At 51.2% G+C, this 27996-nt stretch overlaps 2 protein-coding genes across 6 annotated transcripts in view; both read left to right on the forward strand.

Moving 5' to 3' along the window:
- Nucleotides 1-542: 542 nt before the first annotated feature.
- Nucleotides 543-27321, forward strand: CPD (carboxypeptidase D). Of its 3 annotated transcripts, none has more exons than XR_013958080.1 (22): nucleotides 543-1229; nucleotides 3055-3302; nucleotides 10861-11003; nucleotides 11625-11794; nucleotides 12399-12766; nucleotides 12940-13131; nucleotides 14031-14198; nucleotides 15331-15440; nucleotides 15727-15829; nucleotides 16317-16459; nucleotides 17056-17225; nucleotides 17800-18111; nucleotides 19295-19490; nucleotides 19730-19865; nucleotides 20519-20668; nucleotides 21100-21195; nucleotides 21273-21337; nucleotides 21481-21612; nucleotides 21994-22179; nucleotides 22486-22585; nucleotides 23210-23543; nucleotides 27260-27321. XR_013958080.1 is itself a non-coding variant. In XM_080630194.1 (21 exons), exons 1-21 carry the CDS (start codon nucleotides 571-573, stop codon nucleotides 23434-23436), a joined length of 4074 nt encoding a protein of 1357 aa, XP_080486320.1. In that variant the 5' UTR covers nucleotides 543-570; the 3' UTR covers nucleotides 23437-26148. The 3 variants fall into 3 exon arrangements, 1 of the variants encoding a protein (XP_080486320.1); XR_013958081.1 differs by lacking the exon at nucleotides 27260-27321 and adding an exon at nucleotides 24869-26148 and having other exon boundaries at nucleotides 23210-24812; XM_080630194.1 differs by lacking the exon at nucleotides 27260-27321 and having other exon boundaries at nucleotides 23210-26148.
- Nucleotides 26364-27996, forward strand: part of GOSR1 (golgi SNAP receptor complex member 1) — a 33243-nt gene continuing 31610 nt past the window's right edge. For 2 of the 3 annotated variants that reach the window (XR_013958082.1, XM_080630195.1), the window contains exons 1-2: nucleotides 26364-26851; nucleotides 27260-27374. Coding sequence is in view for 2 of the 3 variants with exons in the window: in XM_080630195.1 (XP_080486321.1) it covers nucleotides 26821-26851; nucleotides 27260-27374 (146 nt within the window). In the remaining variant the exon portion in view is untranslated. The remainder of the gene's footprint in view (nucleotides 26852-27259; nucleotides 27375-27996) is intronic. The other variant, XM_080630196.1, reaches the window with a different exon arrangement.

Here is a 27996-nt window from a genome sequence, read left to right on the forward strand (position 1 = left end):
AATCCCCTGGAGGTCCCGTCTGAGCTGGTGGCACAGGAGGGCAGGCACCAGGGGTGCTGAACTTGTTCCACTGTACACAGTAACTTGGTCTTGAATTGTTATTGGTATCTGCTGTACCAGTGCACAGGCTCCGTGAGCCCCGGCCCTGGGAGGCTTTCGGAAGGGGAAATGCTGAACTCTTTTCCGTGGAGAGGAGGAAATTCCCCTCTCCGGGAGATCAAGCCGCTTCCGTTCGCCTCCGCTCGGCCCCAGCGCCGTGCGCGTTCCTCCCCTCTGCGGCCGGGAACGGGACCAGGACCGTGACCGGGGGCAGCGCGGGCCACAGTAGCGGCGCGGCCCGCAGGGGGCGCCACAGTGCTCCTCGACGCCCCACCCCATCGTGATGCGACGCTCACTGCCGCCTCTCATTGGTTCCTCGGCACCCCGCTCGAGCGGCTCCTCCTCCGCGGCCGCCGCTCATTGGCGGGCGGCGGAAAGAGTGCCCGCCCGTGGGCGGGGCCAGCCGCGCCACCGCCTCCTCCCGTTGCCCGGCGGCTCCCGGAGCGGCGAGGCCGGGCGAGCGGCGGGGTCATGGGGAGCGCGGTTTGGGGGTTCGGTCGGGCGCTGCCGGTGCTGCTGCTCTGCTCGGTGCTGCTGGGCCCGGCCCGCGCTGTCCACATTAAGAAGGCGGAGGCGGCAGCGCCCGGTGAGGTGCTGCGGTACCCGCACTCGGCCGAGCTGGGCGAGGCTCTGCGGGCGCTGGCGGCCGCGGCCCCCCCAGGCCTGGCGCGGCTCTTCAGCATCGGCGACTCGGTGGAGGGGCGGCCGCTGTGGGTGCTGCGCCTGACGGCGGGGCTGCCGCCGGAGCGGGACGGCGAGGAGCCCGGCGGGGCGGCCCTGCCCGGCCGGCTGCAGGTGAAGCTGGTGGGGAACATGCACGGGGACGAGCCTCTGGCGCGGCCGCTGCTGCTGCGCCTGGCCCAGGAGCTGGTGCGGGGCTGGGCCGGCGGCGACGCGCGCATCGGCCGCCTGCTCAACAGCACCGACGTGTACCTGCTGCCCAGCCTCAACCCCGACGGCTTCGAGCGCGCCCGGGAGGGCGACTGCCGCGGCGGCGCGGAGAGCGGCCGGGAGAACAGCCGCGGCCGCGACCTCAACCGCAGCTTCCCCGACCAGTTCGGGGCAGCCGAGCCCGACCTGGAGCCCGTGCCCGAGGTGCGAGCCCTCATCAACTGGATGAGCCGCAACAAGTGAGTGTGACCCGGCCTGGCCGGGGCCCCTGCCCGATTCCTCTCTTCCACCCCGAGAGAGAGCCTTGGCTCCGCTCCCCGGGGGCTTCGGGCTGTGTTCAGCCTTTCCCTGCGCTTCTGAGCAGGCCCTGGGGGGTGGAATTTCTCCCCAGTCTTCGTCGCAGCCCAGGTCAGCTCTGCACTTGGCACCAGGGATAACCCTCCTGTGCCAGCCTGTGCAGGGCTGGGGTTTGCTGTGCACCTGCGAGGAGCTACACTACACCGACTGGGCACAGGCATTCCCGGCCTCTGTGGCCAGCTGTGTGTCCCCCTTTTCCAGGAGCCCACAGCTGGAAACTTCTTACCTGCTTCATCATCAGGCTGTGTGTGTGTCTTGCTCTTGGCGTCAGCAGTGTTTTCACCGTGAGCTGTAGGGTGCTTAAAGTATTGGGGGGGTTAAGTATACAGCTGGTCTGTGTAGAAGCATGTTGAGAAAGCTGTGCTGAACAGGGCTTTCCCTCAGCTTTGTGCTTCATGGAAAATTCCCTGGATTTAGCAATAACACTGTGCAGCGGCGTTTCCTCATACAGGTGCTACTCCTGCAGCTCTCTTTGCCATCTCTCCTCCTGTGGATGCAGGACTGAGCCTTGAGCCCTGCACTGACCCTCAGGTTCTCACCCTCCAAGGGAATGAATGGTGGGAAGCTGCTGTGCCCAGACCAGGTCAGGAGAGATGGTGCCTTTGAAGCCCAGCAACCTGGTCTAGTGGAAGGGGTTCCTGCACATGGCAGGGGACTGGAACTGGATGAGCTTTAAGGTCCCTTCTGACCCAAACCATTCGAGGATTTTTTAGAGAACTATGGAAGGTCCAAACCACTGAGGTCAGTGTGACCAAGTGTGTGAAGCTGTGCGGAGGAAACCAGAATGCAGCACACTGAAACAAACTGTGGCTCTCTTCCTAAAGTTGAGGTAGAGGGAAAAGTGGGGAGGGATGCCTGCCACCTCTGATCTACCTTGTTGGTTGGATCAAACCAAAGCACATGACATTTGGTGTTCGATAGTGTTGGCTCAGTTTTAGGAACAAAATTTGGTTGTCCCAGGGATCCTTTAGGACCACTCAGACGCAGCAGTCTGCACCGAAATCCCTCCAGACTTGGTTCAACTCAGAATTAGTTACTAGGGAAACTCATGCATGTTCTTAATATCAGTTTGAAAATGCCTCAGGTTTTTAGGTGTTGTGTTGGAGGTGGGATTGGCCTCCAAGCCAGGGTGAAGCAGGAAGAACGTGGGGCTTTTTGTTTGCCTCTACCTGGCAGCACCAGGCTAATGCTGGTATGATTGTATCAGACTAACACAACCAGCGCTAGAAAAAGGAGTGGGTAAACACAAGTGTTTGATTAAAAAAGAGATTGTGGGTGTAATGCAATTCGTGTGAGCTATTTTAAGCAAGTAAAGGTATTGGTCACGTTACCTCTGCTCAGAAACTAAATCCCATTTGACCAAATGAAGAGGAGAGCTCTTTTCCCTCAGTGCTCTATGTGGTGATAAAATGAAGAGCGTGTGTGTATCTGTTAACATAACCTTGGTGTAGCTGCAGCCCCATGGGGGTTCTCCTTGCTCAGGGCTGCTGGAGCAGGGTCTGATCTCTTCCAAAGTGTCACTGCCACTGGGCAGCTCATCCAGTGGGCACGTTCTGCTTCATTGATCCCAAATAGAGTTTGGAAGCTTCCAAGAGCGGGGTTTGGGTGGGAAGGCAGCAGAATAACTGGTTGGGCAGCTATAGCCAGCATGCTGTTGAAGTTGTTCCAGTATGACTCTCTTTTTCCTTTTATCCTTCCCAACCCCAGGTTTCTGCTCTCTGGCAATCTTCATGGTGGCTCAGTGGTCGCAAGCTACCCCTATGATGACTCTCCCACACACAAGGCCACAGGAGTCTACAGTAAATCAGCTGATGATGAAGTCTTCAGATACTTGGCAAAAGCTTATGCATCGCATCACCCCATAATGAGAACTGGCAGACCCAATTGCCCTGGTGAGGAGAGAGAGACCTTCCAAGATGGTATCACAAATGGTGCTCAGTGGTATGATGTAGAAGGTAAGATGTGCTGACAAGTCACTCTGGCTCTAAGTCGCCTACCAGAGTGTCTCATAGAAATAGCTCCTTGCTCCCGCTGAGATCTGCCATCCAAACCAGTGGTGATGATCACAGAGGAAAGGATGGTGGGGGAAGCGATATTTTTAGCCTTGAATGTGTTCTAGCAGCTTGAAATGAAGGGAGGTAGCATCACAGGCACACCAGTAAGGGCTTGATGAATCACTGCTTGGGAGATGTTCGTAGGGAAGAGATCACAGCAAACTGAAGGATTCTTCCTGACCTTGTTGGATGCTGGAGAGTCATTCTGCGTGCAGGAGGCTTCATTTGTCAAGTGAACTGTCAATAGCTCTCTAGACGGTTACTGAATTTTGATACAGGAAAGAGAAGGCTATTGTTAAAGGCATTAAACCAATGCCAGTGTTCCTCAAGGGTTTTTTTTTTTAGCCTTCAAACTTGTAATTTTGTAAATTATTATAGACTAGCCTGTTGTAAAGCTATATAAAATGTGAATGTGTGATCTGAGCTCACCTTGCTGTTCTGAAAGTAGGGAGAACAGCTCTCCTATGGGCTGCTCTGCTGTTTGACCTGTGTTAGACGTGAGGAGAGGTGGGATCTAGAAGGGATCTGAATTTCTGTCTCTGGGGCTTATAGGAGAGCTCTTGATATCAGCCAATTTACCCCCAGGTGCCACCACCCTGTGTGTGTGGAGGTGACTGGCCTGGCTTAGCCGTGCAGCAGCTGCTCCGTGTGTGCTGGTTTTGCTGGAAATGGGATTTAAATGATAATTTCTGTGATGAGAGGCTCTGGTGGAAAAGGCTTTGTGGGCTGGTGGGGAGAGAAATCTTGGCTGTGTCATTAGAAGTGACACCTTTGCTGTGCTCCTCAGCGGATGTTGTACAACCACGGCCTCGCCAGACGCTGCAGAAACTCCTGCGGTGAGGCCACCACAAAAACCTTGCAGAAATGATCGGAGGAAGCTGTGTTGCTTTGCTGTGCCCATCTGCTTTGCTTTCCCTCCTGCTGGGGCTGAGGGGTGATGGCAGCAGCACTGAGCAAGCAGTGACATGGGATTTTGTTTGTCCTTCAGAGCTTACAGCTTAACAAACTAGTAAGACGGTGCCTGCCCAAAACAAGGCTTCAGATCTGAGTCCTGTGTAACCCTGCTTCCACCTTGCGTGGGAAGGAGGGAGAGGGATCTGTTATTTGGCCTAAACACATCACCTCCGTGCTGGAAGAGGAAGTCTTGATTTCAGTGGTGGCTGAATCATTCCCCAGGATTTCAGTGGTCAAATAAGATGCGGTTTTATCTCTTTCTTTAGCAGCTGTCTCCTTCCTTCCACCCTCTCACGTACACTGGCCATGGTGTTTGCTGGCTCAAGGTTCACCCTGCTGCTGTGAAAAGTCCAGCAGGAGGAAGGTTTGTGTAATCTGGTGAATTTGTTTATGAAGGAACAGGATATCCTGGATGATCTGTGCTGCCTTGTCCTGGTGGCAGTTGTTAGCAGCCAGCACCTCAGTCAGGAGCTTTGTTAGCTGCAGCTCTAAGGTTTTCTGTCCTTGTAGTGAAGTGAGGCGGGTGGTTCCAGAGCTTTGGGCCAGTGTTTCCGGACCCCTCGTGAGCAGCACTTTTTGCTGCAGGGTTAACTCCTTCATCCTCCTGCTAGGATGTGAGGTGCCTGGCTAATGGCTGTGGCACTGACGTGTGAGCCTTTCAGGCTGCCTCTCCCTTGCCAGCCAGCAGGGCAGAGGTTTCACCTACTTTCCTTTCACAGGAAATGGCAAAGTGTGACCTGAAAAGCAGTTTGCTCTGTGCTGCCATTGCTGTGGTTTATATTCTGTCCAAAAGCCTCCAGCATCCAGCCTCTGCAGAAATAAACCCTTTTGCTGTGACAAGCCATGGTCTTGGGCTCAGCGCTGATGGCTGCAGGTGGTTCACAGGCAGAGATTATAGAGGATGCAATGACACCAACTCTCAGAATAGAGCATTGCTGGAGTGGCAGACAGGAGCCTGTCTCTCTTCCTGAAGCAGTAAGGTTGGACTTGCTGAACTTAAATGTCTTTTCCAACCTAATTGGTTCTATGGTTCAAATTAACCTCTTATTGCTGTTGAAAATGCAGCTGTGGAGGGTGGTGGCAGCACTTGGAGCACCTCCCAGGCCGAGGGGTTAACCCACAGGTGAACCAACCAATACCAGAGGCTGGTACATGTGTAATTTGATGTTGTATGAATTTATTGTGTCCCTTTGGGGCTTAACGTTTATTTTAGTACTGGATGAAGAGGAGGCGAAGGGGAGTCAGGTGTATGCAGCGTGACAGAAGCAGCAAAACCACCACGGTGGCTGCACCGAGTCATCTGACTCGCTCAGCTCTGTGCCAAAGGCTGCTGAGGCTCACACGGGGACCAGGAGGCTTTTCCCAGCGATTGCAGAATTTAAATGTGTGGTGGAATGAGGCGGGGGAAATCCCAGTATCCTGCAGGAGATAACCGGAACACAGGGTTCTGTGAGCAGCGCAGGGCACACGCTTGGGGCCTCCAGATCAGGTTGTGCCAGGAGAGAATGCAGGCTCCAAGTAAAGCCAGGAAAAACAAAGAAATGAGAACATAATGTTTCCACAGGTGGAAATTTTCCTGCCACATTTTATCATGTGGAATCAAACAAGCTGGAAAGCAAACTGCCAGGGGATTCATTGTGCTGGAGTTAACTGGTGCACGTTTATGCTGGTGCCAGACCCCATTAACTTTCATTTGAGCTTGCAAACAACCTCTTGTGCGTGTCAAGCCGAGGTGGCAAGTACAAACCATAGGAGTAATTGGTAAGGTCAAGTGTGCACAGAAAAGGTGGCTCTCTGCCAGACAGCTGAATTTGCCTTCTGCATTCCAGCTGCTATAGATAAGCACGTCTGCCACCGAGATGGGTTTTAGAGGCTATCTCTGCTGTACATGCTCTTACTCTTCCTTCCTTTTTAACCTCTGGGGGTTTTAACTACTAAATGCCTGATTTGAATCAAGAAAATGCATGTAAGTGTTGGTCCAGATGATGCTTGGAAAGCTGTTAAGAAGCTGCTGAAGTCTTATTGTGGAAGGATGTGCCTGTCTTTACTTTGTAAAGAGCCCAGTTCAGCAACTGAATTCAGCTTAACATTCAATAGGCTGTTTTGTGGGCAGCCTTGGAAGGGCTTAGTGTCATTTGCAGTCCCTTCCTAAAAGTTCTTTTCCTTGCTAGTTTGACTCTGATGGCCAAGTGTTTGAGGTGTTTTTGGTCCTTACCGGAAGGTGCTTCTGAAGTTGAAAGTGGATTTAGGTTACATGCGTGCTTACAGCTGTGGTGACAAACCACAGTGAGCTTCCACACAGCTTTTAGTGGCATCAGAGTAACTAAAATAGGTGCTGAGAGTAGTGAGTGCTCATGGTATCACTGTGGCGGCTGTTTCCTGAGCATGGCAGAAGGCAGTTGAACCATGTGAGCTCTGGTAGAGGTTTTCAGCCATGTCTGTCTGGGATGTGCACAATTGGCTGCCCTATGTGTTTGTAAGTGTTTCCATAAAACTCTCACTGCAGCTTTTTCTTTATTCTTGAGAAAAGTATTGGCTTGATGCTTTGAAGGTCTCTTTTCACATCTAACATGAACTGCAGCTCTTGGGAAGACTCTGCCCTCCCTTTGGAGAGCCCCAGGAAGGCTGCAGGGCAGTGCTGCTCGGGGCTGTGTGATGCAGCTGCTGGAGCTGGAGGCTCATCCTCACCTCCTCTGAGCTTTAATGGTTGCACACTAATGGACCAGCACATTCCTCTGCTTGTGTGGTGCTGCCACTGCTGCCCTCCCGGTCTCATGCTGTGAAACAATCACTTCTGTCCACAGACCAAGCAACTTGTGCCATATATTTAATCACATCTCTGGCTTCCTTTGTGCCACCTGCTCTCTCTGCAGAGCAGACAGGACAATTTCTCTGCTTTAACTTAGCTGCAGGTCTCTTACCTCCTAATGTCTGCTCCAGCAGAGCTGGAATTGGAGAGGTTTCTGCAAAGTGCAGTTTGAAAATAGAGCCCTTCCTGCCCTGGAAGGCTTCTCCTGGCACGTGGTGTATTTATGGTATCTGGCTCCCCAGGCTTGACTCTAGAGAGCTGCATTCTCCTGCTCCCCTGCCTGCTTGAGCTTGGCAGGGAGCAGAGGCATGCTTGTCAGTGTGAGCTCCGCAGCACTTGTGCTGCAGGAGGTCTGGGATCCTTGCCCAAAGTGCAGTCCTGATGCTCAAGGAGCGGATCAGAGCAGGAGAGAGGTTTGTTCTGAGCATTTCTGTGACCTCCTGCCAGCCAGGACCGACTTGCTGTGACTGGAAGCTGCTCACTTCTGCTTTGCTTTGCTTTCCTTGCAGAATAGGTATGATGCTTCAATGGGAGGCTGAAGCTTTAGGCAGTGTGGGCTGAAAGACACTCTGGGATTACCCCAGGTATTACCCAAACAGGTAGGTAAAGTGGAAGCACTGTTGTCTGACAGTCCCCTGCCTTGGGTGTACTTTTTCTGTGCTGCCTCTTAAGTGCAGTGCTCTGCTAATGGTAGGCTGTGTACAGATCTCTTCACACCTCCACATCTTCTATATATCCAGGACAGATGGTATATGGAAAACCACGTCATTCCATATACTGTAAAAATAACTGTCCTGCTCTGCAATGGGGCCATTTGAAGGCCAAATATGTGCAGTGGATACAATCCAAAGTTTCAAGCATGCAATGGACTACTTTTGAACAAGATTGATGGAACAAGCTCTAATTCAGTCCGTTGCTGCTCTATTATGGGTGAGCATCTGTCCTAAATTTGCTTGAATGGCAGATGAAGCTCTAAATATGCTTCATAATGGCTCTGGTTCACGTATGGATGTTTTCAAATGCATTAGCATCCTGCCAGGAACAGATGGTTATGGGCTGGCAAATTGTTCACTCTGCATGGCGTTCACTGGTGAGGGCAGCCCACACTGGGTTACTTCCCTGAACCTGGTAACAGGAGCTGAGCCAAGCATCAGATTTGCAGGTCCTGTTCCTCTAAGCCCTTGAACTGAGTCTGAGAGTTTTAAAGTCCTCAAACACTTTTGGGCCCCTTGTGCTGGACAGAAAAGTCTCTCTCCTGATTTGATCTTGGCCTGTACAATGCTCTCTTGGCTGCACGTGGTGATGGGTTTGTTACAATAAAAGCTTCCTGTTCACTTAGCAGCAGGCTCCCAGAAGAACTGAGAGGAACTGGGGCATCCTTGTTGTGGTACCATCCCACACATCTTCCAGGGGTCTGTTCTAAATCCTAGTTCATGCTGTCAGTCCACTTCTGCTTCACCCAAGTGCAGTGGGGCTATTGAATCCGGAACAGTGGTCCCTGACCTTTTGGGAGAGTGAATGCCCATAGCCACCACATTTATTAAAAGCCTCCTCTGCCTGGTAAGGTGCTGCTGATGGCTTTTCCTGGCCGTGCATTAACACAGGCTCTGCGGATGCCAGGTAGTGCATTTGCATCCTGGTATTGATCTGTTCTGGCCAATTAATTGGCCACACCACTGAGGGTCCCTCACTTGTGAATGATGAGGAAACTGCTCAGACAAAGCGAGTGAGGTTTATTACCATAGCACTAATGTAGCACTTTGGGCACAGCAAAGGATGGGAGCACAAAGTACTCATTTATCACTTGCCTGCTGGGGTCTTGCAGGCTGGTGCCATGACATGAGCTGCAGGTTGGCTGCTGCTTTCTGTCCTCCTGAAGTCTGTGTTGCCTCTGTAGAGCAAATGTATAGCTATTGTATGAGAGATGGGCTTCTGAGAGCCAGTTTGACATCCTCGACTCAGCCAGAAGGGATCCATTGCCTTGGTCCCTGTGTCCATCTGACAGTGGTGGGAGTTGTTGAGTTGGTGCATGGAGGTCTCTGGGCTGAGCAGTCACAGGCCCTGCTGTGCAGGTTGGGATGGAGCCATCCAGGAAGTGGTGGCCAAGGCCATGGCACGCCAGTCTGCCTGGATTGTAACTGAACAAGGTTGTGTAACCCAGAAGAGAGCATCAGCATGGGTAAAACTTAGTGTGGTGTGTTTTCCATGCTGACACGACTGCCTGATTTGGTGGTGGGAATGATCTTCTCATGTGGCCATGACATCTGGCTACAGTCATGCAGTGGGATTTGTCAGAGTGCCTCTGAAACCGGTTTCACAGACTTGTGGTGGGTTTAGAACGTCCTTTTCACTATTGGAAGCTCCCACGAATGTTCAAAGGGCTGAATGTCGGCAGTCTCCAGCAGCACGCTGAAGTCTGAGCTCCAGATCATGAGTGGTGATACCTGCAGACCTCGTGTCCTGCTGATGCACAATTCATCCTTGCTTGAGAAACAGGTTTGCTTGCTGAGGGCTGAATGTAAACTTTAAATAGGGTCAGGACGCTTCTGGAACAAGGTGACCTTTTTGATTCATAGCAGTGCCTGTGGTTTCTCTGAAGGGCAAGAATACCAAGATGAGCGTAATACTGGGGAAGCAGCTCTGTACACTCTTGGTTTCTGGTGCTCATGGAGGTTTGGCTGGTGTAATACTGAGTTAGCAAACTGTCCCCTGGTGCTGCAACATCCTTAAACTGATTGAGACTGCTGCCTTAGAGAGGAAATGTGGAAGGAGGCTGGTCACTTGGCTGCGGGTCTCAGGGAAAAGAGCACATTTCCCAGTTGGAGTTTCTCAGGAAGACAAGTCTGGGTCCTGTTCTGGCTGCTGGGGGGTTGCAGGAGTCCTCAGGAGTGAGGGGTCATCACTACCCTGTCAAATCAAGAGGAGAGGTTCCTGAGGGTGACTTGCTGCAGTTCACACTGACACCATGTCAGACCTTGTCAGGCTTTCTGCTAGAGCAGCTCTAAATACCAGGTAAATGGAGAGCATTTACTTGGAGCTGGAGGAAAAGAGCAGCAGAGGAAGTACAGAAGGGAAGCCATTGCTTCCTCTTGTCTAGAGTTTTGCTAAGAGGTTTTTTGGGAGAACAGCTGTATGGTCCTTGAAGCTGATTTTGGCCTGCAGATTGGAGCTGCCACCTCCCAGGTTGATAGCCTGGTGGGTTCTTCTGTATCAGAGGCCTGAAGCTCATTTTGGGTAGAGTTAACTTCTCTTGCAGGAAGACCCCAGAAGTCTAAAGGTGGCTTAGAAGGCATAGGGAAGGACTCAGTGGCAGTAATGTTCAAACTCCGGTGTGCCCGACCTGGCACCCTGGATTGGTAGTGTCTGGAAAATGTCTGCACAGTAACATGAACGCATACGAATCCCCAAGTGCTCTGCTGCTGCGTTCAGCTGACAGAGCAGTGAGACTAAAGGGGCTGTCATCTTTGACCTGTCTGTGCCTGACTGACTGTGCCTAACTGCCAGTTACTGGGTGAAACTGAGCTCAACCTTCCCCAGCACAGGTTGTCGTGATGACCTGATGAGGGTTGTTCACTGTGAAGCGAGGGCAGCATCATGGTGAGATGCTGTGGGGGGCTGAAGGACAAGGAAGAACATGCATCCTGTGGTGGGATGTCTGTGCATTGCTTTTGGGACATCTCTTCCTCATTTTCTCAGGTGGGATGCAGGATTACAACTATGTGTGGGCCAACTGCTTTGAGATCACGTTGGAGCTGTCCTGCTGCAAATATCCTCCGACCTCTGAGCTCCAGCAGGAGTGGGAGAACAACCGGGACTCTCTCCTTGCCTTCATTGAGCAGGTAGTGTCGGCAGCAGCTGGGAAAGCCGGGTGTCCATGGTAGGCTGAGAGCACCGTGTTCACTTGTTCTTGTGGCTTGGTTTGCTGTGTGTGGTAACACAGCTGCAGGTGCTGTGCAGAGATTGGTGGCTAGAAAGCTGCTGTATGTCTCTGTGGTTCTGCCACAGTTTCCACATCCTCCACGACAGCAGAGCTCCCCTGAGAGGGGCCTTGTGGGCTGCAGTGTTAAGTCAGTGCAGTTATTGCTGAGTAAGGTACTCACTGAGTACCTGTATGGCGTCATTGCTGTGAATCTCCAGTGATGTTCAAAAGCACCAATGCTGCTGAGACCTTGGCTTGCATCTGTCTCCAGATGCCCATGGATGAGTTGGGTAGGTGACAGTTTAGGCTGAGAAAGGAGCTGCATTTTGTCCCTTGATACAGCGTGTAGCCCTGCTATGTTCACGTTGCTGTGTTGATGAATTAGAGGATTTGTCAGGGAGGATCAGTTCTGAGATCTTGCTGCCTTCCCTTTGGTGTCCTCTGCTGTGCTTGGGGAAGGGCAGGAGCGTATTGCTGGCTGGGGATGTGTTTCCTCTGTTGTTGCCTGTCTTCAGCCAGGCTCTTGCATTGTTTTTCTCAGGTCCACATTGGCGTGAAAGGCTTTGTCAGGGATGCCGTCACTGGAGCTGGCCTGGAGAACGCCACCATCGTTGTTGCTGGTATCGCTCACAACATCACTGCAGGCAGATTTGGTGATTACCATCGACTGCTTGTGCCTGGGACCTACAACGTGACCGCAGTTGTAATGGGGTAATGTCTCTGTGGTGGCCTGCAGCCACACTGCCAGCTACTTGTGTTCCTTCACTTGATTTCTTGTCACAAAGCATCTTGTGTATTTAAGGGGCTTGGCTGGAAGGACCAATGAAGGACTCCAGCTTAGAGCTGCAGCTGTGTTTGTTCACCCCATGCCCCCCTGCAGCAGAGTGCTGTTGGATGCCCAGTATTTGTCACCTTCATTTCATTGCTTGTATTGATCTGCATCTAAATTCTTGGGCAAAAGGAGAAAGTGGAGTAGGGTCACCCCAGTAAGAGTTTGTGTTGTCCCAAGTCTGGATGTGAAGGTGTAGCTTGTCCCTAGGCTACCTCTGTGGTAGCCTGTGGCTTCTTTCCTGGTGAGTTTGTAAACAGGAACTTCTGCCTCTGTGACACAGCAAGGACAGCAGCGTAGCTGGGTCTGGTAGCAGTGGGATGTGTTCTGTAGTCTTGTTCTCTGGTGAATCTCTTGCATAGTCCATCCCAGTGGGTTCAGGTGGGAAGAGTAGGTTGGAGTGGTGGAGAGGCTGCAGGGGGCTTTGGCTTTGAGGAAGGAGGTTCTGGAGAGCCTCCTTGCTGAAGCCAGCTGTCTATTTCACAGCTACACACCAGTGACCAGAGAGAACATCGAGGTGAAGGAGGGAGCAGCAACAGAAGTGGATTTCTCCTTGCAGCCAACTGTAATACTGGCATCATTTAATGTCACGCAGTTCACAGCAACGTCTCCTCCTGCCTCTACCATCACCCCCACCCCTGTGCAGGCAGAGGCTGTGAGCACAACCCCTCTCCATCAACCCATCCAACCCATGGACTTCCGCCACCATCACTTCTCAGACATGGAGATCTTCCTGCGGCGCTACGCCAACGAGTACCCCAAAATAACCCACCTCTACTCCGTGGGCAAGTCGGTGGAGCTGCGGGAGCTCTATGTAATGGAGATCTCTGACAATCCTGGTGTCCATGAAGCAGGTAAAACATGGAAAATCCTTTTTAATGAGTCACAACTGCAGGTGACAGACCTTTCTGGTGTTGTGGGAGCGAAGGGTAAATAAGTAAATGACCTGCACAAAGGGTGGTGAGAGGTCTCCAAGCTTTAATGAAGTGGTTATAATTGTCTCTTTGGTGTGGCCGTGTGTCTGCAGGTGAACCAGAGTTCAAGTACATTGGGAACATGCATGGGAATGAAGTTGTGGGGCGAGAGCTTCTCCTGAACCTCATCGAGTACCTCTGCAAGAACTTCGGCACAGATCCTGAAGTGACGGATTTGGTCCAGAACACACGGATCCACATCATGCCATCTATGAACCCTGATGGCTATGAGAAGTCGCAGGAAGGTATTGCTGCCTGTGCTGAAACTTCTCTGGGGTTTCTAACTCTGAAAACAAGCTTTTGGGCTCTTGGTACCTCTGAGAAACCTGGAAGTCTTGTTGGAGGAGAAGCGGTCTCTGCACAGGGAGGCCATGGTGCGTGTGTGGGATGAGCGGGTGAATCCCACATTGCAGGATATGGGCAGTTGACTGATGCTTGCGGCTGTTGGAGAGAGCTCATAAGAGCTCATAAGCTCATAAGCTTCAGCACTGCTGTATGCTGCCCCCCTTTGGGTCCCCTTAGGGTTTGTGGCTATCCCAAGCCTTGTTTAATATAAAAAGACATTCCTTTGACACAGCTCTTGCTTGCTGTGTTTTGGTCCATGCTTTTAGTAACATGTGATGTGGGAGCCAGGCTGTCTGCAGCACACTCATCCAAGGATAATACAGACTTCTATCGTGATGTTGAAATTGGCAAAAACATCCTGTAGGGAAGTCCTTAAAACTTTGTGGCTCTTGCAGACTGGCAGAACAAAGCCTGTGTGTCCAGAGTGATTTTCTGGAAGCAGAGTTCTGCTTGGATTTAGCAAAGAACTTGTCCAGCTGGTTTGAGGAGGTGAGCTCTGAGGTTTCTGTGGTCACGACATCCGGCTCTGGCATTGTTCATGGTAAACTGAGTGGCACTGAGAGCCTGTGCAAGCACCTGCAGAGAGGGCCCCCAGACACCCCTGTGTGCAGAGCAGGCCTCTTGCTGAAGGAGAACATGGGTGTCCCCTCAGTCTGGGGTGCAAGAAGCCAGCACTGTTGTGCTCTCTGCTGTCATCCACTCATTGATTGTTGTAAGCTCTGTAGTAAGAGGATGAAGCCTCTGCACTGAAGAGAGAACTCGCACAGGGCACAAGCTTGAACTTATGTTTCATTTGCAGGAGACAGAGGAGGCACCGTTGGCAGAAACAACAGCAACAACTATGACCTGAACCGGAACTTCCCAGATCAGTTCGTCCATGTGACAGACCCTCTGCAGCCAGAAACTCTTGCTGTCATGACCTGGTTAAAGACTCACCCATTTGTGCTCTCAGCAAACCTGCACGGAGGTAACAGCAGCCAAACCCAGCTCCTTCCTCTGCTGAGGTGCATGGGATGGGAGTTTGCAGGGGTATCTCCACAGGGTTCTAGTGCAGGCAATCAGGTTCCTGCAACTGGAGTAAGGCCATTTGCAAAGGGCTTACACAAAGGGTAAATGAACCCTTTTGTGCTGCTGGAAAGTGGCTCAGAAGCTGGAAATGGAGGGTGAAAACCATGTTTCCCAGCACATTTGTAGGGAGTTGGAGATGCTGCTGGGAGGATTCCAACCACTTCTCTGGAGGCAGCACATACTTTGGGGAGTAGCAAGCACGCTGCCCACTGGGAGACAGGGATGGATGCTCTCCTCCACGGTTGCTCAGCAGCTGGATCTGGGAATGTGATACAGTGCTGCAGCTGTTAAAGGCTTCACAACAGTTATGGAGTGAAGGGAACGAGATGTAATCCTGAGGGTTCCCTGCCTTGAGTCGCATGGCAGAACTATGACATTTGCTGTAATTTAATTATCTTTTTGGAGTGATGTAAATTAAATCTCTGTATTACAGCTTATTCCCTAGACAGTTTGTCGGCTGGCTTGTAGCTGTGGTAACGTGCAGGTGGCTGCTTTGTGCTAGCATGTTGAATTCTGTAGTGCTGCAGCACCATGTGTGGGTACGAGAGAGCTGGCAGTTCTCCAGCAGTGGTGGTGTCTGGGCTTCCACAGTGCTATTAGTGCTGCTTGCTTGGGGAAAGCTTCAGAAAGCCAAAGGGGTTATAATCTGTCAGTGCTTGCAATTAGCTCCAGAAGGCTGAAAAACTCCAGCAGTTGGGCCAAGAGCATGGTGCATGTTCTAGGAAATCCCTCCCCTTGCTTTCTCTCCTCTGAGAGTGATTATTATAAGGTTATGCCCACCACTCCTGTATATAAGAGCCAAACCTTTGATGTGTTGTGGCGCAGGTTCACCTTCCCACCTGGGTGTGATCTTCTCTCTTCCTGTGCTTTTGTTATCTCTTCTACCCTCGGGGCTTAATGCTTTGTTTAATGCCAAGTCTTGAGAAGCAGAACATTGGTACTGGTTGGAGGAAAGGAAAAATTTCCCCTATTAGGCTGAGGGATCACTTGGAAAGTGTGCAAGTATGAGTCAAAGCTTGTTTCCCTTGCAGGTTCTCTGGTGGTTAATTACCCCTTTGATGATGATGAGCAAGGAGTAGCCATATACAGTAAATCCCCAGATGATGCTGTGTTTCAGCAGTTGGCACTTTCGTATTCTAAGGTAAAGCTGTAATGGGAAGACAGGCACATCCTGCTGGGATAAATCCTGGAGCACAGGAGCTGATGCACTGAAGAGTGGTAGAAAATGCTCTGTGTGGGCTGGAAGGAGAGCAAGGAGGGGTTGGGATTGGGTGTGAGTGCAGTCTATTTGTGCTGCAGCCATGCAAACACACATCTACAGGAACCTCTGTGCTTGGTAACCCTGAGTGTGTGACTCATGTTAGGACAAAAGTGCCAGTGCCTATGGAGTGCAGACTTAGCTTCACATGTTGTATCTTGTTTTATAGGAAAATACAAAGATGTACCAGGGAAGCCCTTGTAAGGATATGTACCCCACTGAGTACTTCCCACACGGCATCACTAATGGGGCTCAATGGTACAATGTTCCAGGTAAAGTAGACCTTCAGTCTCTTGCACTGTTTGTCCCCAGGTTCATGCATGTGCAACTTAAAGAATTTAGTCTACTATTATTTTAGTCTACTATCAGTCACAAACTCTGCATTGGTCAGCCCAGATTACTGGGACTCAGGTTTCTTTTATAACCTCTTAAATAACGTACCCAGATAAAGTTATTCCTGGGGGAAGGAATTTATAGTGTAGTTTTTCTGGTTATTAGCAAAATGGTTTCATAAAATTTTACAGCCCTATATTAGCATGAAAGGTATTTACAAGACAGATTGTTATTTGTCTGCTAGTCTGGCTTCCCTTTGAAGCTTAAATCTTGCCCTGTGTAAAAGCCTTCTCTCTTCAACTGTGAAATGTGTGCTGTAGTTTGTACGTCATCTTTCTCTACTATCTGATACACGTTTTTTCTAGAGCTGTGGTACAGTTGCCTTCAGAAGACCTTGTCAAAACCTTTTTCACATTCCTTTTGTAGGGGGGATGCAGGACTGGAATTACTTGCATACAAACTGCTTTGAAGTGACCATTGAGTTGGGCTGTGTGAAATACCCAAAAGCTGAGGAGCTGCCCAAGTACTGGGAGCAGAACCGCCGATCCCTCCTCCAGTTCATGAAGCAGGTGAGACACGCTTTGACCTCAGGCACTTGTAGGAGCTGCCTCTGGGCTTTGTATTAGACATGCCAGGATGAATGCACTGCTCTGTGGGCTGAAGTGAGTGCTGCTTCGTGGCCACACTGCCTACCTGCTCCACAGAAATCATCTCCATCAAACATGTCTCTACCCCTCCTTTTCCCTTTTCTCAACATGCAAAAAATCTGTATGGAAATAGCAACTAGGTGATGCCAGTATGGGCTTTTTATTTAGCACTACCTTGGTTTTCCCTTGGCTGGAGTAGCCCTTACATGCTGTTCCCATCTGAGCTGGGACTGGTGGTAGTGCTGCACACCCAGGGTATGCAAACAGAGGTGTGGAGCAGAGAGTGCTCTGGTGGCACCCTGAGCCAAACAGTTGCTCATTGTACTCATTAGGTGATAGTTGTCCCTGCCAGCTGCTGGCGAGTTGAACCTAAGCCCTTTCAGAATGTGTCTCTGGGAATGCTGAACCTCCTGGGCTGGGAGGTGGTGGGATCTGGGTATCAGTGCTCTCACAGGGATGTGTGGAGTGAGAGGCAGAGCAGGAGCTGGCACTCAGCAGGGCTTTGGGTCTGTGTGCAGGTTCACCGCGGTGTCTGGGGGTTTGTGCTGGATGCTATGGATGGAAGGGGCATCCTGAATGCCACCATCAGCGTTGCCGACATCAACCACCCAGTGACTACCTATAAGGATGGAGACTACTGGCGCCTCTTGGTCCAGGGGATATACAAAATCACAGCATCTGCCCGAGGGTGAGCAAACAGCAGCACAACCAACTTCCCAGTCAGTAGTTCCATCACCTCTGCCCTACAACAGATGTAGACATGGGTGTTTTTCCTGCCCTCTGGCCTGTGCAGACTTAGCAGTGTAATGCTACCCTGATGTCAAAGACTGCTCACCTGGCACCCGTGTGCAGTCCAAACCTTCCCTTGTTAGGAGGTGATGTGGGGAAGGAGCTGATAACTTAATGTCTTTAGGGGAAATTCTCTTGCTGGCAGCTGCCCACAGAAATGACTTCATCACTTCAACTGCTGCCAAAACCTCTGTTCTGAAGCAGCCTGACTTCTTGTGCGGCCAGTCTGCCACGTAACCCTGCAACACCTGAGCCAAAAGCAGCCCAGCGCCATGTTGAGCCCTGAGCTGCGCCCTCTCCTCCTGCCATTCCCATGTCCTTCAGAACTGTTCTCGCTCTTCATTCTTACATGTCTCCCTTTTGGCTGGGAGCAGTAGCAATCCCATGTGAGTGTCTAGTCAGGAAGCAGGATGGTTTGTTGTGCAAGGTCTCAAATGCTTGATGCTTCCTTGCGCCTTCTCTTCCCTGGGCAGGTACGATCCAGTCACTAAGACGGTGGAAGTCGGCAGCAGAGGTGGGGTGCAGGTCAACTTCACCCTTTCACGGACAGACACCAAAGTGGAGGAGGGGAAGGTGCCAGTCTTGAACACCCCAGACACCAGTGACCCCAACGAGAAGGAGTTTGAGACCCTGATCAAAGATCTCTCTGCTGAGAATGGCCTGGAGCGCCTCCTGCTCACCTCCTCAGGGAATGTCGCTCCCTACCGATACCGCTTTTACAAGGACCTTTCCGAGTTCCTCCGAGGCCTCTATCTGAACTACCCGCACATTACAAATCTCACCAGGTGAAAACACACAGCAGCACTGCTCAGCTCCTCCCTGAGCAGCAGCCTGTGGTAGGGAAGTAGTGAAATGATGAGCCATGAGCACAGTGCAGAGATGAGGAGCTCATCCCTCCCTTTCCCTGTGGTCCCTGAGTTTGAGGGAGCCCCATATGCAGGGGCTTGGTGGCGGAGCACTGGCTGCAGGGCCTTACAGATGCATCTGTGTGCTTTTTCCAGAGATGTATTTTACTGATTTAAAGCTGGGGTGCTGTCAGTTCCCCAGGGGTGCCTGGGACTGGTGATATTCCAGCACTGATATCCCAAGTGTCTGCAAAATATCTCTGTTCCGGGCTCTTTATTCTGTTTTCCAAATCCCTTCTAACATCCACTCTGCTAAAGAGTCCCCAGAATAAGTGATCGGTTTGGCTTACAAATCTCAGATGTCTTTTTCGTTGTCTGCCTTCAGTTTTTGATTCAGCAGTGTGAGATGTGTTCGGGTTAGCTTGCCCTGAGCCAAGGTCTCTGCCCTCCTGCAGAAGACCAGCTGCTGCAGTCCTCTGCTATTCTTTGTGACCTGTAGCGCTTGCCCTCTGTCAGCTTTACAAAGCACAAATCTCTTTGTCCCAGGACCTCATTTGCTTGTTGTTACCAGGCACAATGTGCTCATGTGCTGTCCCCACTGGTGCCAAAGCTGCTTGTCTCATCTGTAGCCTCTATTGTCCTTCCAGTTGCATCAGCCCCAATTGCGTTCTCTGCTTTGCTTGCATTCCATTTGCTAACTTAATGGCATGACTGTGGCAACAAGTTCTGCATTACTGGAAGTAGGGCTGCTTTTGTCCTCTGCTGCATAAATTAGTTTAATGTCCAGATGTATCTTGCTTTGAAGGAAGAAAAAAGCCACGAACAAAGCCAGTAATGGAAGCAGAGGCATTTAGCAGTTCCACATTTAGCGTCATAATCTATATAGAGATACACGGAGCATTGGGTGCCCTGTACATCTGGTCCTGTACATATTTCCACAGATGCTTGTATTCAAACTGGTGTTCATAGTGAATTCTGTTCAGTGCTGCTGCAGATCTGCTCTTGGGATGTGGTTGTGTTTTGTCTGCCTTTGCAGGCTTTCGGAGGTTGGCAGCAGTTACCTCCTGTACCAGGGGTGCAGCTCTGTTCCTGAGCTCACGCTCTGCTTTACATCTCTTGGCAGTTTGGGTCAGAGCATTGAGTTCCGTCAGATCTGGTCCCTTGAAATCTCCAACAAGCCCAACCAGTCCGAGCCTGAGGAGCCGAAGATCCGCTTTGTTGCTGGTATTCATGGAAACGCTCCTGTTGGTACCGAGCTGCTCCTGTCACTGGCAGAATTCCTTTGCATGAATTACAAGAAGAATGCTGCTGTTACAAAGGTGAGGAACCAATGCAAGGGACCATCTTGGAGTCTTCCAGCTATATCCTGAGAAAATAGTGCTCACTGAGAGAGACTTGCCTTGTTAACACTGACTTGCAGTGATCCTATGTGTAGTGGGGGAGGTGTTGCAAGATCCTCAGGGCAAGTGGGAACCTCTAACTGCAATTCCTAGGATGAGATCCAGGCAAATGAACCCTCCTAATTGCACTTTATGTACTGTTTCTCCTTTTTGTGCAGCTGATTGACCGAACACGGATTGTGATTGTGCCTTCCCTGAATCCAGACGGACATGAGATAGCCCAGGAGAGAGGCTGCACATCGAAGATAGGCCAGACTAATGCTCGTGGCAAAGATCTGGACACCGACTTCACAAGTAAAGCAAACTGAAGCACAGTGATGTGTAGTGTCCCTGTAATAGTGCAGGCTGCTGTAGAAGGCTCCTTCTGACTGCTCTAGGTTTGGGCATAGTGATTTGGTTACAGAGTCTGTCTCTACAGAGAGCAGCACTCTTGCCCTGGAGCCCGGGGAGCAGAGATGCTGGGAAGCTTCCAATGCTTGGATCCCCCTTACAGATGGTAATTTGCAGCTTCTTATTTGCAAGGAAGAGGCAGAGCAGAGCTCTTGAGGAATAGTCCAGAGGTTGGACAACACATAAACACATGTGTTTTCCTGTTAACTTATTTCTTTCAGCCCTTGATTTCTGAAAACTGCCTTCTGTTCATGCTCCCCAGAAAGTCTCCTTTTATTTTCCATGCTTTTCTGGTTTCAGTAGCTGCTTGTCATTGGTGGTACTGAAAGCAAACACATATGAAATAGTCGTGTGTCACATCTGTTTAGCTGTGCAGGTGAATTCCTCCCATGGGTAGAGTGGTCTAGGTGCTTTACTTAACCTGTCAGGTGCATCTGCTCCACAATACATGCAACAAACTTAATGTTAGGCATAGACCAAGAGTATACTTCTGGCCTCTCAAACAGCAGAGGAAACTGATGTCAGTTCCCTTTTGTATTTGTTGTTCTGGTTTGTAGGCAATTATTCCCGGTACTTGGACACACTGGAGCCTGAGACCAAAGCCATCATGGAGAACTTGATATTGAAGCAGGATTTCAGCCTCTCTGTTGCACTAGATGGAGGATCTCTGCTTGTCACTTACCCATATGATAACCCATCACAGACAGGTATGATGAACACCTCCAGGGCCTTGCATGCAGTTACCGTTGGGCTCTCTCTCTACTTGGACTTCTGTCTTGGGCAGAAATCCATGTGACTGCATGGTTTAAGAATTTTTTTGTGCTGATGGTGTTCTGTAGCCTCCTTCTGTGTCCAGCCCTTTGTATGTCGGGTTGACAGTTTGTTAAGTAAACCTATAAAACCTCACAGGATTCAGCAGGGAGGCAGAACACTTACTGTTTCTGTTGTAGTTCAACCTTTCTTCTGCTAAAGCCACTATGAAGTCTGCTTTTGATACCACCCTCAGTGTCAGGCAAAATCTGGAATGGCCTTGAAACAACTTGTCTCTCTTTAATACAGGGTCTTGGGGTTAGAATGGGAATCTGCCCCTCCAGGGAACAGGAGCTGCACTCTCAAAGTCTGATTTTTCTCTTTGTAGTGGAGAACAAAGAAACACTGAAGCATTTGGCATCTGTGTATGCAAACAACCATCCACTGATGCATTTGGGCCAGCCAGGCTGTCCCAATAAGTCAGGTATGTTTGGCTGAATCCTTTAACCCCCCTCAGCATGTGCTAGACTCTCTCTGATACCTGTGTTCTTGCTCTCACAGATGAGAACATCCCTGGTGGTGTGATCCGTGGCTCTGAATGGCACAGTCACGTGGGGAGTATGAAGGTACTTCATCACAGCACAAGGCTTCCTATCTCTGTTAAACAAGCGTTCAAAATGTATTTGCTCTGATGTCTGAGCAAAACTTCCCCCACTCTGTAAAGCTTTTTGAATACCACCTCTTGTAACTGTGGTTTTGGCTTCCGCAGGATTTCAGTGTCACGTTTGGTCACTGTCCCGAGATCACAGTTTATACCAGCTGCTGTTACTTCCCAAGTGCAGGACAGCTTCCCGGCCTGTGGGCAGAGCACAGGAAATCTCTCCTTAGCATGCTGGTGGAGGTGAGCCATAGCTGGGGAGCAAATTCTGGCAAGGAGGGAAGGTAGTGGGCTGGATGGGAAGGGAGAAGAGGAAGAGAAGAGTGTGGAGGGTCCTTGTGGCTTTGTTGGTGCTGTGTAATTACAGTCATAACTTAGACTGTATGAGGAATGAATTGAACAGAACAGACCATAGTATGTGTTGACCTGAGAGTTAATGGTCTGTGCTGTGTTGCCTCACAGTGGGCTGACTAGTCCTTGCAGTGCTGTGCACTTTGATTTGTTCTGGGGGTTAGGGATGGAGAATGGGCTGTGTTTTGAGGGGAAGATTAGTTATATATTTTAGTTACAAACGTGCCACACATGTGAATCTGAATGTGACGTGTTTGAAATGCTTTCTTTCAGGTCCAAAAGGGAGTCCATGGCTTTGTCCAAGACAAGAGTGGCAAGGCAATTTCTAAAGCTATCATTGTTCTTAATGAAGGTTTGAGGGTCTTTACTAAAGAAGGTGGCTATTTCCATATGCTGTTGGCTCCAGGTTTACACACCATCAGTGCAGTAGCTGAAGGGTACCAACAGAAACATGTCAAGGTAGGTGAATGTGTTGGAGATTTTCCTTCTGCTCCCTGTCATATGAAGGCATCCCTGTCTGGTCTCTGCCTTGGCTGTGCTTAGCTGCTGGTTATGTGCCCGGGTGGCTGTTTTGTGCCTTGATATAATGAATGGAGAAGAATTTCCTAGCACAGCAGGGTTGTTTCAGGCAGTGGCTTTTCTTTCCATTGCACTTGTCTTTGCTGACCAGGGCAGGACTGGGTGGATGCCAAGTATCTCTTTCATCTTGACACCTGAGAGAGGTGAAAGCTTAGAGACACTCTGAGCTCTTGTATCTTTCTGCAGGTCTTTGTCCGTCACGATGCACCCAGCTCCGTGTTCATTGTATTTGACACAGAAAACAGGATATTTGGCCTGCCAAGGGAGCTGGTTGTGACTGTTGCAGGTAAAGTGACACAACTGATCGAAGCTTTGAGCTTTGCTTTCTGTACTGGTTCTTGCTGGCAGTGACCCTTCACTGAACTGGAAGAGTAGCCTAAAGACATAAGCCGTCTCCTGCCTTCCCTTCTGAACATGTGCTTGTCCTTGCAAACTGGTCCAACAACCTTTGGATCTGGTGATGCTGGACTAGCATAGGGGAGGGAAGAGGAAGTAGAGGATGTTGCAGGGGTCTGAAGAGTTTAGAATTAACTTTGACATGCCTGGAATGAGGGAAGCCTGGTTGTGTGGGGAGCTGGGAGCTAGATCTTGCTGCTTCTTCAAGGTGCTGTGGCACCAGGTAAGCATTAGTACTTACTTATTCTGTCAAGGTGGCAGCTGCTGGAAGGCAGGAGTTTGTACCGAGTCTGCAGAGGAGCTCGGTGGTGCTGTCCCAGATTGTGAGCACAGCGAATAAAGCTAGTGCAGTCCTGCTCTGGAAGCAGCTGTCATGCGTGGCATGTCTGCTGTGGCCTAGGAGGAAGGAGCAGGGTCATAGTGAACGAGGAAAATGGTTGTGATTGAGAAAGCAAAGAGAGATGGTGGCAAGCTCAGGAGCCTCCCATAAACTTTGATGTCTTGTCTCTGGCAGGTGCGAGTATGTCTGCTCTGGTCCTCACTGCCTGTATCATCTGGTGTGTGTGCTCCATCAAGTCCAACAGACACAAGGATGGCTTCCACCGCCTTCGGCAGCACCATGACGACTACGAGGATGAAATCCGCATGATGTCCACAGGCTCAAAGAAATCACTCCTGAGCCATGAATTCCAGGATGAAACAGACACTGAAGAAGAAACACTGTACTCCAGCAAACACTGACACTTCTCGGGCAGGAAGGGAGGTTCCCATGGACCAGACCCAGTGGTGGAGGCCGATCCCTGTGGTTCAGTTTTGAAACATTAGCTTGCAGGATGTGTCCTCCAGAGGTGCGGGTGACTGCTCCCAGCTCCCCTCTATTTGCTCTGTTCCTGTGTACATGCAAATTAGTGGGTGTTGGGGGCTGGTTTCAGGCTAAGGACACTGCTTATTATGGTTTTGGATCAAGATCTGGAGGTTCATGTGAGGTTGTTTGAAAGGCAACTTAACAGGGTGGCCAGCAGAGTTCCTAGCACTTCCCTAGCATCTCAACACAGCGAGCAGATGGTGGGGAAGTGCCCCAAGACCTGCACGGAATCATAGTTCCAACACTCCAAAGCAGTTTCTCTTCCTGTTTTGATTTCATGTTTTCCACTCTCTGCCTGGGGGGAAGCCACATCCTTCACTTGATTCCATGTTCTGCAGCGCAGCCCTTGGAAAAAAGAACCCCCCCCCCAAAAAAAAAAACCCATCTCTTGGTTCTCAGCTGCTTCCTTGGAGCTTCTCCCCACCAGGAGATGCTGTGGCCTGCTATGATCAGCAGTGAGAGCTGGGGGAGATGACATCCACTCTTGATGTGAGCTGGAGGAAGGAGCAGATGTCAGAGCTTCAGTGGACCCTGACAAAGTTCGGTTGCTTGCCAGCTGTGTGGTACTGCAGTGCCTGACTTCTGGGGAAGAAAGAAGCTTTATACCCATCACCCCTGGTTGCTTTTCATTTGTGTAGTAGACTTGGCCTTTGGGGTTTCATGTTAGCATTGCAACGGCACAGTGTCTGGAAGAGCAACTGGACGTTGTTCTAAGGAAATGGATAAACTGATGGTGTTGGATACTGTTAGAAAAGCAATCAGTCACTGACTCCACCTGATCAGTCTTGCTCAAGTGTACTGCTGTTCAGGAGGAAAGAGTGAAAGTAACCACTGCTTTGTATTGAACTCCTATTGGAGCAGCAGGGAGAGGTCATGGGAGTATCCATGGCCCAACTTCAGTCTTAAATTTTGAAGCAAAGCTATACCTAATACCATTTAGTGATCAGAGCACCTTGGAAACACCCTCATCAGGTACTGGTGATGGTGGGCATCAGCTTAGCCTGGCTGCTCGGCTCTGTTCTGCCCTGAAGTATGTAGCAAGAGCTCCACCTGCTTGTGTGTCTGGTGCTGCAGGGCCTGGGTGCAAGGGGTGAGGAAGGGCTGAGTGGCTGTGCTGAAGGAGGCAGAAAAAGCAGCCACATCCTGTTTTGTTGCACTTGGCAGGAAAGGGGAGCTGCGGTGTGCATCCCCCAGGCATGTGGGATTTGGGGGCAATAGAAGTGATGGCCAGAAGGGAAGAATGGCTGAAACGGTTGATTTCCAAAGCCTTGATGCATCTCTGATGTTCCTGTGCTTTCTGCGCAGAAGGTTGGGCTTAGAATAGGCACTAATTTTCTTGCTGCTCATGTTCTTTTTTTTTAATCCTTGCCCTACTGACTTGAACTCCAGGGTGTGGGAGCTTGGCACAGCAGTGTCTTGGGCATCGACTTTGCCCTGAGCTTATCTGTTCTCCAGCAACCTGGGGAGGTTCACTAGTGAATCCTACACATGGTGTCTATCGGGGGGTGTTTGCACCCAAGTGTATGACAGCGTCTGGTCTGCAGGGTTCTTACTTGGTCCTCTCCGGGGAAACAGTGCAGTGGGTTCCCTGTTGAAGGCTGCTGGGCCCCTTTCACCTGGGGAAGGAGCAGTTACTCACCCCAGCATGTGGTAGTGCCCATCCAGAACCACATGCTCGTGCTGCCACACTCATAGTCCCAGCTGATTCTGTGCAGCCAGCTGGAGGGACAAAGCTAATCCTTACCCACCAGTACACCTTTCCCTGTTCCCTATTGCAAGGAATGTGTGTTAAGACCAGGTTTGGGTGCAGGGAGATGAGGCTGAGCATTGCTTGTGCTCCTGTCCTGCATTGCTGTGGTGTGAAAGCTGCTCCTGAGCCACGAACATCTCTGTGCCTGCTCCCAGCTCATGCTGAGCAGGGCTGTGATTTGGGCCATGACCCTTTCCCATGGGTGATGGGCTGCAGCACACCAGCACTCAATAGTGCTAACCCTGCCTAACCTCTAAACCTCCCCTGCTTCTGAGGGCTTTAACAAGAGACACAGCTGGGTTTTATGTTAAAGTTATGTTTGCAAATGGTCCTTAGGGCTCTGTTTGGGTTTCATTTGCTCTGGCAGCAGGTGCTGGGCTGAGCTGGCCTTGCTTTGTCCCACTAGCAATAACCCTCCTTAGAACCGGCCCTTTCCCTCCAGGAGTGGTTTCTGGCAGTAGCTTGCAGTAGGTGCGTGGTTTTGAGTGGGTTTGAGACGTTTTGCCAACACGTGAGACTTTTCTACACAGCAGGACCGGAGGGGTCTGGCTCTCGCTCTGTGCTCGGGGTGCAGCAGGAACCACTGGGGCTGTTTGTCACCAGTTGGGGAAGGCAGGAGCAGCCTCCCCTCGCTGTCCATCCCTCTGCCCGAGCCGGTCCCCCGCGGGCGCTTGTCCCTGGAGCGTGTCCATGCACTGTGCCTTCTAATGTCCTTTTTTTAAGGGACTTGAATCGCCTTTTCCTGGCGACGGGAGCGAGGCCTGGCTCTGCCCTCAGCCTCTGTTTTTTACCTGGATACTGAGATCCAATAATCCGTATAAAACTATTTTGATGTCCACTTGGGTTGTCTCCTTCTTCCTACAGTGTGGGCTTGGGGCTGCAGGGAGGATGCTGGGGCAAAGCTGGTGCGGTTGTACCTCAGCTCCTATTTGAGGAGTTCAGTTCTGTGCCCCTTGCTAAAAGAGAGATATTGAAGTGCTGGAGCTGGTGAAGGGACTGGAGCACAAGAGTGATGGGGGATAGCAGAGGGGAGGGTTTAGTCTGGAGAAGGGGAGGCTCAGGGGTGACCTTACTGCTCTTGCCTGACAGGAGCATGGGGTGAGGTGCAGGGGTTGCCTGGCGTCTTCTCCCAAGTTCCAAGTGACAGGACAATAGGAACCGGCCTCAAGCTGCACCAGGGCAGGTTTAGATGGAGCTGAGGAACAATTCCTTCCCCAAAGGGTGCTCAGGCATTGGAACAGGCTGCCCAGGGCAGGGCCGCGGTCACCGGCCCCGCAAGTGTTCACACCCCGTGGAGGCGAGGCCCTCATGGGTTAGCGCTGGCCTTGGCACTTGATCTTAACGGCCTTTTGCAGCCCTCCAACTATGAAATCGCCTCCCGGCCGCTGGGCGGCGCTGCAGCGGCAGGTCCGCCCATCCGGCCAGGGGCCGCGCCTCCAGGATGACGCTCTAGCTCGCCCTTCTCTCTGGCGCGGTCTCGCCGGGCCGCGGCTGACGTTGGACAACAAAGATGGCGGCGGCGAGCAGCAACTACTGGGAAGGCGAGTGGGGCCTGGGCGCGGCGGGGACGGGGCAGGGGCGAACCGCGGGGGCCCTCCCGGGCCACAGCCCGGCCCGGGCAGGCCGGCACCACGGACGAGTCCTCTCTGCCCGCCCCCGGGCGGGGGCCCGGCTCGGCCGGAGGAACCGGTGGCTCCGTCGTCCCCTCAGTCATGAGGCGGCTGTGCCCGGCTGAGGGCCCGTGGGGAGGGGGAACACCCTGAACTCGACCCTCGCGGTCCTGTGGGACAGGGCCTGGGAGTGTTCAGCCGTGCCTCCGCCCCTCCCGCGAGGGTCCCCCTTTCTCCGTGGGGTTCCCCTCCCTCCGTCAGCTCCGCCTCGTCCCCCTAAACGCGTGCGGTCCCCGGGCACGTTTGTGACTTGTCCCCGCTCTCGGCCGCCCTGTGCAGATCTCCGGAAGCAGGCGAGGCAGCTGGAGAACGAGCTGGACCTGAAGCTGGTCTCCTTCAGCAAGCTCTGCACCAGCTACAGCAGCTCCCGAGACGGAAGGCGCGACAGGTATAGGTACTAGCCCGTTTCTTTATGTTTTAAACGCTTGCTTCATTTTTATACTCTGCTTAATGCTAGTTCCACCTGTGGCTGTTGTGCTCAGCTTCTTAAGCAGCTCGTTTCAGCACTTTTCATTGCTGGTGTTGGGCTTGATGCAATATAGAGTGATACTGGGGTGTGAGTCAGAAAGGCGTGTGTGCTGCAGAGGTGCCTTGTGAGAGTGTAAATGTCACTGAGGAAACTGTACTGTAACGGTGGGGTTTGCATGTTGAACTGATGACAGGGCTTTTTAATGCTTACATTGGCTTATTCTCCAGTTTTTCTTGTATTAAAGTAGCAGGAGGGCTTCAGAGAAGTGAGTACGAGGGGAATTCTCACTTCCCAGGTGGGCTGGGGTGGTATTTGTCATCTCTGCTTTAATGATAAGGGAATGGAAGCACTGAGCAGCTGTGGCTAATCCAAGGTTGCTCAGGGGACTAGTCCTCCTTTTAGGAAGGGTAGCTGCTTCTTTCTGGCTTTCTCCTAAGGTGAGTAGTAATAATGAGAGGTATATATTTGCTTATATATATATATAAAATAAATATGGTTCATATATATATGAACCAGATAAATAGGCATGGGTGTATGTATATGAGTA

Source organism: Psittacula echo (genome assembly GCF_963264785.1).
Source record: "Psittacula echo genome assembly, chromosome: 15".
Classification (NCBI taxonomy): Eukaryota; Metazoa; Chordata; class Aves; order Psittaciformes; family Psittacidae; genus Psittacula; species Psittacula echo.